At 48.3% G+C, this 14,332-nt stretch overlaps 2 protein-coding genes across 4 annotated transcripts in view; both read right to left on the reverse strand.

Moving 5' to 3' along the window:
* Positions 1-343: 343 nt before the first annotated feature.
* On the reverse strand, positions 344-8,144 carry SPMIP5 (sperm microtubule inner protein 5). 2 transcript variants are annotated; one of them, XM_061403609.1, is made up of 6 exons: positions 8,040-8,144; positions 6,754-6,817; positions 3,290-3,508; positions 1,438-1,624; positions 823-923; positions 344-704 (listed from the first exon to the last, which is right to left on the reverse strand). In XM_061403609.1, the coding sequence occupies exons 2-6, from the start codon at positions 6,806-6,808 to the stop codon at positions 559-561; spliced, it is 708 nt and encodes a 235-aa protein (XP_061259593.1). In that variant the 5' UTR covers positions 6,809-6,817; positions 8,040-8,144; the 3' UTR covers positions 344-558. The 2 variants fall into 2 exon arrangements, with proteins under 2 accessions (XP_061259593.1, XP_061259592.1); XM_061403608.1 differs by lacking the exon at positions 8,040-8,144 and adding an exon at positions 6,917-7,809.
* Positions 8,145-9,991: 1,847 nt separating this feature from the next.
* The window catches only part of HSPA12A (heat shock protein family A (Hsp70) member 12A), a 173,086-nt gene continuing 168,745 nt past the window's right edge, over positions 9,992-14,332 (reverse strand). For both annotated transcript variants that reach the window (XM_061403596.1, XM_061403597.1), the window contains one exon: positions 9,992-14,205. In XM_061403596.1, the coding sequence (XP_061259580.1) occupies positions 13,568-14,205 (638 nt within the window). In that variant the 3' untranslated portion in view covers positions 9,992-13,567. The remainder of the gene's footprint in view (positions 14,206-14,332) is intronic.

Genomic DNA, 14,332 nt, shown 5'->3' on the forward strand with positions numbered 1-14,332 from the left:
GAGGACTTCTAGCTTCCAGAACTATGAGACAATAAATTTCTGCTGTCTTATCCCACCCGGTTTGTGGTACCCGTGCAGCAGCCTTAGGAAACCAGTACAATGGCTTTCCTGGCCTGGGGTTCTGAAACAATGGGGTTGGGGTGGGCATGGTTCTGTGCCCATGTTGGGGATTGCCACACCATGACCCAAGGTGACTGATGGGGGCCGACTCATTAGAGGGCTGGGCTAGAGCTTCAGCCACAATGTTACCAAGCACACAATGTTACCCTGGGGTCAGGAAGAGATGGTCCCACCCATCAGGGTCAACGGAACCTGCAGAAAATCTACAGAAAGCTTCAGAAGGTTGAGCAGTATTTCCTCTTTATTCTCACACGATGATAAAAGGCCTTTATCAAGAATGACATATTATTGCCCAACGGTCAGGATGCAGGTGGCAGTGAAAAGGATTCTTAGGAAATTTCCCCTATGTCTGTCGGGTGTGTGAAGCACTCTCGTGTGAGGACAGGAAGCTTCTGATCCCCCGGTAATATTCGCCTCTCCTTAGGAAGCTCTCCACTCCTACCCTTCCATGTCCTTTCCTCCAGACAGCGGCTCTAGATAAATCTTCCCACTGCACCAAACACTTGGCCTCTGAGTACAGCCACACGTCATCAGGGGCCTGGGGTCCTCCATCAAGGCTCGGCTGAGGGTAGGACACCGCGCACCTGAAAGAGAAACCAGCCCCACACATCGAAGGCAGGTGGTCCAGCGAAGCAGAGGGGCTACTGCAAACATCCTGCCCGCTTTAAAAACAGCAGGCCAGGAAAGAAAGTCCCTTCTTACCTGGAATAGAGAAATCCGGATATTTTGGCAGCAGCCCTTCATGCAACAAAACTTTTGGAGGAGGAGTAGGAGGAGGTGGTGTGGACTTAACTCCATATATTCTAAAGTAAGAACAAAAGTCATAGTTATTCCTTTTACTGATAAAAATAAGTATAATCTATGCAGGTCCCATATGAGCACAGTATATTCATTTCTGATCCTGACAATTTACCTTCAAGGATCATCATCTCCATCTTACAGAACAGAAAACTGAGGCCACAAGAGCCCCACTCCCAGCAGTGTCCTACCATCCTTTCTTCAGCAACCTTGAGCCTCAGGTCGCTGCCAGGACGGGGGTGGGGGGCCCTGTTGGTTTTTACTCCCAGCCTCTCGCTGCAAACCAGCAAAGGCCAGAAGCAGGGTTCCTGGAGCTTGTTGGGTGCAAGTGGGGAGCTGGGGGGCAGGATGTGGCTTCCTACTTGGAAGGTCCCGCAATTATAAACATGGCCGCCTTGCAAAAACAAATCAGACACACAAAAAAATCAGTCCTAGCTTTGGGCTGGGGGCATCTAGAAACCCTGATCGGCTCTTCCCCTGGTTCTGGCTTTCTGCAGTTACCACCCTAGCCAGACTTACTTCTCATATGGTTTCAGGTGTGCTTGTTTGGCCCGCTCCATGAGGTCCAGGAAGTCCCTGTAGCAGTTTCTGGCCATGACGGTGTACCGCGTGGAGCAGCCTAATTCAGTGACCCTGGCTCTCGGCAGGTAGCCTGCCCAGCCGGGGATAGGGGGCTCATGGAGAGGTTTCTTTATATTCTTGCATTCTGTGAAAAAGATGTCATGCTTCCTTGAGGGCTTTGAGAAGCCATCCAGTGGGCGGCACTCCCAAGCCAATCAGCATCCCAACAATCAGCCCTGGGGAGAGCCCTAGGCCCTGAGATGTGATGAGGACAGCTACCACTGGTTGGTTTATTCTGTGTGTCTGCGTTTGGTGGGGATTTACATAGGCTCTCTCTCTCATCTCATTGTCTTATAAACTCTAAGAAGTCGGTGCTATTATCACCAACACTTCCGTGGAGCAGGACATTGAGACCTCAGAGAGGTGAAGAGAATCTTGGCCGAGTCACAGAGCAAGGGAGTGACAGGGCCAGGATTTAGACCCGCGTTTCTCTGATTCCCGTTATTGCTCTTAAACGTATCCCACTCTTTTCTCAGACTAACAACAACAACACAAAAGCTTCAGGCATTTGATGCTCCTTGATGATTTAACTAAGAGAATCAAGAGAAGCATGTAGGTCAGGAAAAAGCACATCACAACTAGCTCTGGCCGCCTGGTGGGCTGACCTTCTGCAATTTTACATTTGTGAGATGAAAGATAACTGCCTGCCCTCTGTCTCCTCCAGTTGCTGTAAGAATTGAATTAGACCAGAGAGTCCCAGAACCTCAGAGTTGGAAGGCACCCTAGGGAGTGTCTAGTCCATCCTTCCCTGCCTTAGATGAAGGAACTGTAGCCCAGAGATGGGAAGTCACCTGCCCTACGTCACACAGCAAAGAGTCACAGAGCTGGGCTAAAGCCCAAACTCTTAGGCTGGTGCTTCTTATAAATGGCTGGGAAATTTCCAAAGCATGACAAACATGTGAGTTACCATGTATTGAAAAGTCCCCAGTTACAGTAATAATAATAAAGGTAATCAGTCCTTTACTTTTCCTGTTGGGTGTTAGACCTTAAAAACCAGCTAGGATAAATCACTGTTTTGATGATTAACATTATACAGTCATATCATCAGCTGTTTTTTTCCACTATTATTATGGTTGTTATTCAGTGCAAAACCCCTTCCTGCCCAGCTAGCACCTGGAGGAGCTGGGTTCAAACCCCAAGTCTGACCTCAGACAAGGGACACTATGCTCAAGTGGGAATAATAGTATCGACTTCATATGGCTGTCATGGGTGGTTAATGAAATAACGATGCTGGGCACAGAGAAAGCAACTAAAAAGCCATAACTACTGAGACCACAGGGGCTTCCCAGGTGGCGGTAGTGGTAGAGAACCCGCCTGCCAATACAGGAGACATGAGAGATGTGGATTCAATCCCTGGATCAGGAAGATCCCCTGGAGGAGGGCGTGGTGATGCGCTCCAGTATTTTTTGCCTGGAGAATCCCATGGACAGAGGAGCCTGGTGGGCTACAGTCCCTAGGGTCAGAGTTGGACACGACTGAAGCGACTTAGCACACATGCACACTGAGACCACAGCTGCTCTCTGAACCTCCGTGATGACCACCCAGGGAGCTGAGTACCAGAACCCTCTTCTCCAGCTGTCTCCCTCTCCCCCTGGATATGTTTCTTTCTCCTTTTAAGCAACTGAGCCTCTCCACTTTGCATAGACGCCTGGGGATCTGGAACGGTACTCTTGGTGGCTGCTCAGTGAGCCAGTCAGGCCCTGCAATGGGGCCCAGGGTGAAGGGGGGGCCAGTGTCCAGAAGCCAGTACCCAGACTTAAGGGATGGTACTGCCGGTAATACTGGTGCAGTGTCCGCAGGACTGTCCCTTCCGAGCGGACAGGTTTCAGTTTTGGGGCAGTGGCCACAGAGCAGTGGAATTCCTCCAGCTGGTCTTTATACCGCCGTGTGTTCTCCTGGAAGATTTTCAGACAGTTGGCCATGTTGTCCTCGCTGGAGGTGCCCTGGCAGCTCAGGTAGGGCACGAAGCCTGCAAGAGTCGAGGAGGGAATCACAACCTTCGGCAAGAGATTCAGATCCTGCCCAAACCCCCAGAATCTCTGCCCAGCCCTGGCCATTTCTTCCTTGGCCGACAACGCTGCATTTCCTCAAAGGCCATGAATACAAGCCATGCTATTATTTCCACTGTGGCTGGGTCCTCCCAAGGCCACAAAAAATGACCTTGGAGCGGGGAGGGAAAGCCCGTTTCCACAAAGGCGATGACAGTAATGTTCTTTGATAGCAAAGCCCCCGATGTCAGCCCGAATGGCAAATGGGGAAAGCATTTAATGGGCCAAAATGATAGTCTGAGGAGTAATTGAAATTATTCATCTTTTTAAAGAGAAAGCTTATTTTCCTTGACACTTTCCAAATGCAATTTGGGATCTTTCTTGTCGGACCATCAGAAAATTGCGGGCTTATTAAAAGCTGAGACCTATTACACAAAAAGGTAAATTCATTATCTGTGAGACCCACCCTGAGCACAATTTTTCAGCATTTCCCACAAAATAACATATAATCGTTACAATTAGTATGGGTAAAACACAACTATTTATTTAAACTGGATGCTGAATCCTAAGTACTATAATGTTGTCATAATAAGGCCATTTTTAAAAAGAACAAAGAATGAAAAAAAAACTGGTTAAGGCTTAGCTTTAAATTGCAAATAAATAAATAAATATATAAGTCTCATTATTGAAGCTCAACATTTTTGCTTTTATCCCCAGGTAAGAAAAGCTGGCCTCAGAGTTGAAGGCAGTAACCCTCACCCTCTGCACTGGCAAGAAATCTCCTCTGGAGGACTCGAATTATTAGACTGTTCTTGACAGTGCTGGAAGCCTTCCATTCACTAGCCAGGCTCCCAGTTGGACTTGGGAGATTAAAAGACATGTTGGACAATTAAAAGACAATTAAAAGATACACTAACAACATGGAGGAGACCCTAGACACCCAGGGACCTCATCACAGTGGTTCTTCTTCATCAGGGTCTACTCTGATCTGCATAGATTTTACCTGATTGTGTATATGTATGCACACACACACACACACACACACAGAAATACAAACAACCTTTATTATTATTTTTTTTTACAAACAACCTTTATTGAGTCTTGCTAAAGGCCAAGATATTTCAAATGTATGTCAGCTCCTTTAGTGAAATTGAGAATGTGAAAGATTGTTTCACATAATATTTTGGCCACTTGATGCGAAGATCTAACTCATTTGAAAAGACCCTGATGCTAGGAAAGATTGAAGGCAGGAGGAGAAGGGGATGACAGAGGATGAGATGGTTAGATGGCATCATCGACTCAATGGACGTGAGTTTGGGTAAACTCTGGGAGTTGGTGATGGACAGGGAGGCTTGGCGTGCTGTGGTTCATGGGGTCTCAAAGAATCGGACACGACTGAGCGACTGAACTGAACTGAACTTTTTATAAGGAAAGCTATGACAAACGTAGACAGCATATTAAAAAGCAGAGGCATCACTTTGCCGACAAAGGTCTGTATAGTCAAAGCTATGGTTTTCCCAGTAGTCACATATGGATGTGAGAGCTGGATTGTAAAGAAGACTGAGTGCCGAAGAATTGATGCTTTTGAGCTAAGGTGCTGGAGAAAACTATTGAGAGTCCCTTGGACTGCAAGGAGATCAAACCAGTCAATCTTAAAGGAATTTTGAAGGACTGATGCTGAAACTCCAATAATTTGACCACCTGATTCGAAGAGCCAACTCATTAGAAAAGATCCTGATGCTGGGAAAGAATGAAGGCAAAAGGATAAGGGGGTGACACAGGATGAGATAGTTGGATGGCATCTCCCACTCAATGGACATGAATTTGAGCCAGCTCCGGGAGATGGTGAAGGACAGGGAAGCCTAGCGTGCTGCAGTCCATGGGGTCGCAAAGAGTTGGACACCACTTAGTGGCTGAACAACAACAAAGCTCCTTCAATCTTCACAATAGTCTTATGAGGAACCTATCCCTACCCCATATAGTGGGCTGAATCAATAGATCTACCCAAGTCCTAACCCCTGAAACCTATGAAGGTGAACCTATCAGGAAATAGAGTCTTTGCAGGTGTAATTAAGGTTTCAGAAATGAGATCATCTTAGATTGAGGATGGACTCCCAAATCCAATGGCTAGCTTCCTTCTAAAAGAAAGGAGAGGGTGATCTGAGAAACAAAGACACAGAGACACTGAGCCGATGGCCACAAGAAAAGTCACGAGAAGATGGGGGCAGAGACTGGAGTGATGCTGCCATAAGACAAGGAACACCAGGGCCCATCAAAGAGTGTGGTCCTGCCCATACCTCATTTCAGACTCCTGGCCTCCAGAACTGTAAAAGAATAAATATCTGCTGTTTTATACAACAGCCCTAGAAAACTAAAACAACCATTTTATAGAAATTTCTCCTTACCATACAGAGGTAAGTAACCTACTTACAATCACATAGATAATGGCCAGGAAGAGATTGGAATCCCAGTTTATTAAAATCCAAAGCTTATTCTCTTAACCAACCAGTAGGACCAAGGTGAGCGTGGGCAACCTTGGAATACTCTCCATGAATCTCACCTCCTGAGACTACCTGTATGTGAGAGCAGAGGGCTTCTGGGGAGCACTAGGCTCGACACCCACCGTGATGTGATTTAGTAAATTTTCAGTAGCCCAGAAGGCTGAGAAGGAGAAGCCTTCGGATAGAGTAACTAGTTCTGCTGACTTGCCAAGGGCTGAGGGGTTTCCTGGGATGCAGGACTTTCAGGGCTAAAACTGTGACCGTTCCCAATAAACCAGAGTAATTGGCCACCTCCCTCTAAGGGACACAGGAAGAAATGGGACCATAAGGACAGCCCTAGGGTTTGAGAATAGCACAACTTGGAAAGAAGAGCAGAGCCTCAGTTTACTCATCTGTGTCTACCCGGGTCCAATGCATGTAAGAGACATGAGATAAGTGTTTCCTGGATACCAGACCATGTCCTGGGAGATTTGAAAGTGAAAGTGAAAGTTGCTCAGTCATGTCCGACTCTTTGCGACCCCATGGAACAGTCCATGGAATTCTCCCTAGATTATATTTCTCCACTTATCAGAACACAGTGATCTGCCATTTTCAACAATGGAGCACTTTCAACAGGTCTCTTAAACGCTAAAGTGCCTGTACTGGTCCATTAAACTGGTCAGACATGGATAACGGGGCAAGGAAGAGACAGAAATGGTCCCCCTGCTGGGCCTGTCACCACTTACCACTGTAGCCTGGTGTGATCGGCATCTGTCTCATGAAGGTCTTGGAAGACTCCATGATTTTGCTCTGTTAATGAAGGGAAGAGGGAATGAAATCATCTCATCAGAAGTCCCTTCCTAGAGAACTCATTGCACATGTGCCAGAGCCCTTGGGAGTAAGACTAACCTTGCCAGGGAATTGGGACAGAGAAAAAGCACTGGCATTAGCCAAGGATGCCACTAAACATTCATTGTGCAGGACATAATGAAGAATTAGAGTAAGCTGTGGCTGGAGTAAGCTGTGGCTGATCGCTCTTGCCATCAGAAGTCTCTAAAGTTGGCATGGAGTCCAAGCTGCGGTTGCGGAGGGCAGCAGGGTGGGGTACCACACAGCATCAGTTTACATGGATGCTGTCTCCAGGGCCAGACCCCTTCCTCCTTCCAGGATGGCCTGTGCTTGCCTTAATACAGGCCAGGTCCTGCATCTGGCATCTACCCTGCCCAGCCAGTTAATCTCAGAAATGATGCCTTCGTGGCCAGGACAAATGGCCTCAGGGGTAGAAGAGAGGGTCTCCATCAGGGTATACTCAGCAGTGATGGGAATTTTAATAGTTCAGACATTCACTTGCCACCACACAGCTGAAGACAGGACTGCATTCCTGCCATTTCCTTCTCCAGGGATCTTCCCCAGCCAGGGATCGAACCCTGGTCTCCAGCACTGCAGGCAGATTCTTTACCATCTGAGCCACTAAGGAAAGCCTTGTTAAATCCTCACTGCTGCCCTAAGGGTTAATTTCTATTTCAGTCCCGGTTTTACAGATGGTAAAAGCACAAAGAGGTTAAGAAACTTGTTTGAAGATTTCTGCGTCCAAGGAGGTCAGACGGTCTAAACTCTGGGCGTAGGATTGGTGGTGGTGGTGGTGGTTTAGTTGCTTGCGGACTATAGCCTGCCAGGCTCCTCTGTCCACGGGATTTCCTAGGCAAGAATACTGGAGTGGGTTGCCATTTCCTTCTCCAGGGGATCTTCCCGACCCAGGGATCCAACCCACGTTTCCAGCGTGGTAGGCAGATTCTTCACCGCTGAGCCACCTGAGAAGCCCGGTGGGGACAGGAGTGCGTGCGCGTGGTTGGGGATACGGCGGCGATCTGCGCAGGTGGGTGATGGGCTGCTCACCACTACTGGAGGCCTGCCTGGAGGAGGCAGAAGGGAAGAGGCTAGGGAGGAGCTACGCTGGGGGTGGGGCCGGAAAACCAATCAGAAAGCGCGGACACCCCGCTTCCCCACCCTTGCCCCACTCCAGGGTCCTCACCTGGGCCGGCCTGGATCACAGCCCCACGGGGCCTCCTACCCACTCCTGGCCTTCGCCGGAGCACCCGGCCTCCCGGCCTTTGTGCGCTCACCCCAATCGCGGGACTAAGGGAGGAGAAAGGGGGCGGAGTCGCACCCCCAGCCTGCCCCTCCCCCTTCCTCAGGTTTCTGCCTCTCGACTGGAAGCCCCCCCAGGAGTCAGAGGAGACTCGCTCAGCGTCCGCTCTTGGGGTAAAATCCAGGGATTTTCCCAGCAAGGATTTTGCCTCCGAAGCTGTTCTCTGTTCAGGGTACGTGGTCTCCCGCAGGTGAAGCCGCTCTGGGTGTGGAAATTGGGCCGGGGAGTGCAGTAAGGAACCCGTCTTAAAGCCAGCTTTTCTTATGTGGACACTGGGGAGCCTGGGCTTGGGGGAGAGGATTGGTGGGAACAGGCCTTGGCAGGGGTGGGGGGAGCAGCCTGGGAGGGAAGCGGAGGCTCTGTCCAGGCGGCTTCCCTTGGGCTTCTTACACCCCTGCACCCGCAGCCTGGTGTCCCTTACTAGGAGAATCTCCAGGCGGACCAGGACAGGTAAGCGTGAGAAGGGGACCAAACACCCAATGAAGGATGCTGGGCAGGCAGTACCATACTCCTTCTGACCAGCCTCATTTTATGGGAGCTGAACTTTCACACTGGACTGAAACCAAGATGCCCACTGTGTGACCCAGACCAGGGACTGCATGGCCTGAACAGACTGCCAGTTCCAGCTTTCCCTCTACAGATGAGGAAACCATCCAGACAGCCTGATGGCCCTCCTTTCACAATACATGTTTCACTCCACCTCCCAGACCTCCCCGCCTCTCCTCAGGGCCACTGAACTTCAGATGAAACCTCAGTGGAGCTACCCCCTTAGGAAGAACCCATACCGTGATGCTGGGAAAGACTGAAGGCAGGAGAAGGGGATGACAGAGGATGAGATGGTTGGATGGCATCACCGACTCAATGGACATGAGTTTGAGTAAGCTCCAGGAGATGGTGAAGGACAGGGAAGCCTGGCATGCTGTAGTCCATAGGGTCACAAAGAGCGGGACACAACTTAGTGGCTGAACAACAACAGGATCCTAGGGCTCACCTCTGGCTATCCAGAAGTTTTAGAGCCATCTCTGGATGGAGGTTGACCCAGACTTAGAGTCTGGAATAAACACAAAACCCTAGATTCAGCAGCCAGCTAGGTGTGCCTGCTGGGACACCAGAGGACAAGCCAAGTCATCCATCCTTGGCCTTTTGCTTTTCTTTTTACATGACGTTCCTTTAGGTGCAGTGGAGTTGCCAGTGGGCACTGTGGTTTTTCTGCCTTCTTTCTATTGGGGCTGCTTTCTTTGGCTTCAAGAGAAAGGGGGCTAATGGATGTTGAAGGTTTGGTTCCCAGTAAACAGAGGAGCCAGTCTTATGGTGTGTATGCTTAGTCGCTCAGTTGTATCCAATTCTGAGCGACCCCATGGACTGTAGCCCACTATCTATGGGATCCCTAATTCGTCAGTCATTCAACATTTATTAATGCCTGCAATGTACAAAGGAAATCCTTTGACAGTTCTTCTTCTAAGAAACTTGAACCTCAGATAATATGTCAGAAGCAACTGACTAATGGGTCAAGATAATAGACCTCTCTGCCCATGGAATTTTCCAGGCAAGAATACTGGAGTGTGTTGCCATTTCTTCCTCTAGGGGATCTTCCCAACCCAGGGATCGAATCCATGTCTCCTGTGTCTCCTGCTTTGCAGGCAGATTCTCGACCTACTGAACCATCAGGGAAGCCCGTCTTATTGGAGTGAAAGTTAATAAAGCTTGTAACACCTAAGAAAGGACATGAAAATCAACTTCCACCCGAGATGGGGTAAAGGGGAAGGTCAGTAAGTAGCTATAATTCCATTTACAAATTTAATGAAAAAAAACAAAAACAAAAAGTCCAGGCCACATGAGATCCAGAGTTTTGCTTTATTAGACATCTGTGAAGAAGAGTCTGCAGATACAATCAAATTGTGAACTGTTGCAAAGTTCTGTGAAGTTTTAATTTATCCTTTAGTGAACAGACCCCAATGGCTGATATTTTAGAATATAGTTCCATATTCCAAGCAGATGAGAGATGTGATGTTATGGCCAACAACTTTTATACTAGTCATCCACTTAAGCCGTTTCCCAGCATAAATATGCAGTTTAATCACAGCTATTTCATCTCTACAATGTGTGATTCGATCTTCAACTAATAATGCATTTTGACTCCTGTTTATATTGGTGCATGCGATTCTTTGCCACTCTGGCAATTAACCAGACCTGGACTCTAAAAGCTAAACTTGATCTAAATAACATTCTAGGGGTAGGGCAGGCTCTGTAACATGGACTCGTCTTAGCCATCAGGCTGCAAAAGCACTTGTATGTCTCTTTTTTCCTACGTGTCTGTCTGTAACTTGTCTGTCATTCAACATTTATTAATGCCTGCTGTGTACAAAGGAAATCCTTTGACAGGTCTTCTTCTAAGACACTTGAACCTCAGATAATATGCCAGGGACAACTGAGTGATGGGTCAAGACAACAGGCCTTTTAGAAACTTTCTAAGATGAGAAAACGTGCCCAAATGTACCCATCCAGTGCTCTTACTCTAGAATATTTGGGGGGGGAGGGCGTGGAGAAGGGAGAGATGGATCTGAGGATTCTAAGTGTGATTATTAGGACTGCATCTCTGAGGCCAGAAGAAAACCCAGTAAAATCATCACCCTCTCTCCATTATCTTTTTGCCAACATTGCAAATTTCAACCATTTCTTTGAAGAGAAATAGTGGACAAGGAGACATCCTTAACACAAGGTGGGAAAGGCCTTGCATTAGCCACAAAAAGGACTTGACTCTATTACTCACACTTAATCCAGTAGGAAGGCTGAATTTGTGTACTACCTGATTCCTTCCTTTGATTCTAGTGTCCTGAAAACATCACCATTTTGCCCTCAGAGTGATTGCATTGCCCCAAAACGAGAGGTTGACAACTCTGCAGGACACACTTTTTGGAGGTTTCTCTACACAGTCATGTGGCTTACAGAGCCAGACAGTTCAGCTCTCAAAGACAGGACAGGAGAATCAATACATTATTATGCTTCTTTAAATATAAACTGTGAACCTTTGGGAAGGATGTGCATGTGTAGAAAGCTCTGATGAAGCTGTCGATGCATCTGGTCTATTTCTTAGAGGACTCTGACCCTAGGCACCTCTGTCTATTGTTGAGTCTACACACACAGTCCATAGCTTAGCATCAGTACAAATTAAGCATGGTCAAGAAATGAAGCCATGGAAAATTAAAGGCAGCAATGTCATCAACAAAATTCAATGAGCATTTTCCCTTTTTTCTTTTTTAACAAGAAAAGCACATTGTAGAAATCAAGATTCTGTACAATTTTCTAATATTATATGTACATAAAATTATATTATAACTCAATTGAAAAGTCTTGTTTGTAGAGTATGGCTGGCAACACCAAAGAATGACCCATAACATTAAGCTTTTGAAGCAGAGCAGGCAGCAAGAGGACCCTAGTGCACACACCTTCGTGCCTGGATGCAAAACCCGGCTCCTAAGGATGTGTCTAGCATTCTCCAGTTCTCTGGTGTGTTCGTGTTTCACATTCTAGTAGGGAATTCTGCAGCAAGCGATGTGAAAAAGGAGACACGTTAAAATGAAATTGGAAATGCTGTTTAAAATCTGCATATGATAATGGGCTGTGATCATGGGTTTGTGAATCCAACTCACATTCAAAGTTAGTGGCTCAACCATCTTCCCCTCTTTTATTATGCATGCCTCCAGTGATTTAAAACCGACTGAACTCCAGCAGGTGGAAAAGACAGCTTTGACAGATCAGACGGGCTGTGAGTCAGGTTCTGGATTCTTTTCCTGCAGTTGGCTCCTGAAAGTGGAAGGCTGGCTTTGCAAGTGGGGAAGGATGGGGAGCAGGCACACACACTAGTTGGCTCATCTGCCCCATTCTTCAGCTGCCTTTCTTCCAATCTCTTTCCTCCCAGCTCCTGCCATCCCCAAGCCAGGTGGAGCTCCAGCCCCACTCCCCAGAGGGCAAGGGGTGGGCTCCTGGCCCTTCACTTGTAGATCCTCCCCCTCAAGGAACCTAACCAGAGGCTGCAGTCCGTGCCCCAGCTTTCAAAAAACCTAAAGTTGGGAGTTTTCAGATTCCAATTCAGCCACAGTCCCCTGCGGCATTTACTAAACATTGCAGATTTGGGTTCCCTCTCCAAGACTCGAGTTCATAAAAGGGAGAGGATCCAGGAACCTGTTTTTAAGAAGTCCCCAGGCAGTTCTTGCAGGGGAGATCCACAGATCTGCTTTGAACAAAAACAAAAACCAGCTTCATTCATTCAGTATCGATCTCCGAATGCCTGTAGGTAGAATCTTCAGTTCAAGTTTAGAAACGGAAGATTTTAATGAAATATTTTGTAGAACAGATTCTCTGCCTGTGTATCACTAATGTAGTCTTCCCCAAATGTGGAATTAAATGGCCAAAAACTCTTAGGGAGATGAGGGCGAGCCGGGAGGAGGGAGTTAGTTGAAAATATGTGTGCTCGTTGAGGAAAGGGGCTGTTTCAAAGCCTGTTCCCGCGTTCGCGCCCAGGCTTGGTGATGTGAACAAGGCAACTTGCGACTTCATTTTCTCACACAGAATCCTACTGAGGTTAACTTGAATTACTTATGAATTCAGAATTCAGGATTTGGCCTTTGGGGAGTTCTTTCCCAGCATATAAATAACCTGGGATATGTCAGTAGCTCGATATCCATTTCCCTCGAAGCAAATTTTCACCTGCTGAAAAGCTGAGGCGTCAGTGCTCCCACTCACAAATCCTCATGGATTAGCTGAAGCTGCAGTTATTCTTCACTGAGCCTATTTGGAAGTTAAATTATGAGAACCTAAAATAGTGCCCAGTGTAGGCAGGCTTCTCCCACCGGCTTAAAAAACCCTCCAAGCTCCCACTGAGTCACCACTTTCAATCACATGATGATGAAAAGGAATTAACTGTAGATGGGTGGTATTTTATATGGACTGCCATCCAAAATACGTAAAAAGGAAAGTCTCAGAGAGATGAAGAGTCTCCTCTTGGCTCAAAGATCTTATTTCAAATCTGGAAAGGTTGTGATAGGGCATCCTAAGTTCTACGGAAGGGAGATCTCTTCAACCCCAGCCTAATCACTGCTGCAGAAATGTACTGATTCCCTTGTCAGGTGGGCGTTTCACCACTTTTTACCTGTGAACACTAGCTGCTCTTCTAGGATGCTCAAATTTCGTATTCCCCAACCTCCATCTTCACTGCCGACAGTTTTTCTGACTCCAGTGTGCCCTCAGAAACATCCCCTAATTATGTCTAGCCCTGGCTGTTCTCATCTTCCCCGCTGGAATTCAGATGGGTGATGGCAAGGGTCAAGGGCAGGGAAAGAACAGTCAGGGTTGAGGTCAGCAGATGCGGGTGAGCCAAGTCCACGGAGGGGACCGGTGGCGGGGAGGGCTGGTTAGTAATTTAAGAAGTCGATCCCAACCTTGACACTCTTGGAAGTGGCTATATCAATGGCCGTGGCCTTGATCTCGGTGTCCCCGAACTGCATGAGGGTCTGGATCTCCCTGCGGGCGGGCACGTTGGTACTGCTGGCCCCGGTGAGATCCAGGCGCAGTGTGCCGCACTTCTTCACCCCGGGGTCGGTGATGAAGCTCACGTCGTCCAGCTCGGAGCTGTAGATGTTGATGACGATGACCAGCTGGGAGGGCTTGGCCGGGGTGTAGCTGCGCTTGACCAGCTCGCCCAGGGCCACGGACTGGTCGGCGGAGATGAACTTGTCGAAGACGTCGGTGCACCAGCGGGTGCCGTCCTTCACCAGCAGCTTCTCGGGCGGGTGCTTGCCCTCCACGTAGCGGTTCAGCACGCCCACCCCGTACGTGAGTGGGGACCGGCGCACCTTGATGACCGCGGGGTCCAGGCCGAAGAGGACGGCGCCCTTGAGGATGGTGAGGCCCACGTCCTGGGGGATGATGACGCGGCACTTGTCGCCGAAGGCAGCCTGCACCGCCTGCTGCAGGAGGGGCGCCTCGGCGAAGCCGCCCACCAGGAAGAGGAACTTGACTGTGGACACCTCCGGCTTCTGAAACAGGTCCCCTGAAAGGGAAGAGGAGGGGACAAGCGACCTGTCACCAAGAGCCAAGGGGGACTGGGTGGCCTGAGAAGGCGGGGAATGGACCAACTGGAGGACACTCTTGGTCTGAACTCAAACAGAATAATTTTG

Source organism: Bos javanicus, chromosome 26 (assembly GCF_032452875.1).
Source record: "Bos javanicus breed banteng chromosome 26, ARS-OSU_banteng_1.0, whole genome shotgun sequence".
Taxonomy (NCBI): domain Eukaryota; kingdom Metazoa; phylum Chordata; class Mammalia; order Artiodactyla; family Bovidae; genus Bos; species Bos javanicus.

What these genes read in the sequence shown, in the direction of transcription:
- SPMIP5 (XM_061403608.1), bottom strand. Translation starts at nt 7,051, where the DNA reads ATGGCAAGAGCGATCAGCCACAGCTTACTCCAGCCACAGCTTACTCTA. An exon ending in TGTCCCAATTCCCTGGCAAG is followed by an intron (nt 6,818 to 6,916) that starts GTTAGTCTTACT and finishes CTTCATTAACAG; the next exon opens with AGCAAAATCATGGAGTCTTC. An exon ending in GTACCATCCCTTAAGTCTGG is followed by an intron (nt 1,625 to 3,289) that starts GTACTGGCTTCT and finishes TCTTTTTCACAG; the next exon opens with AATGCAAGAATATAAAGAAA.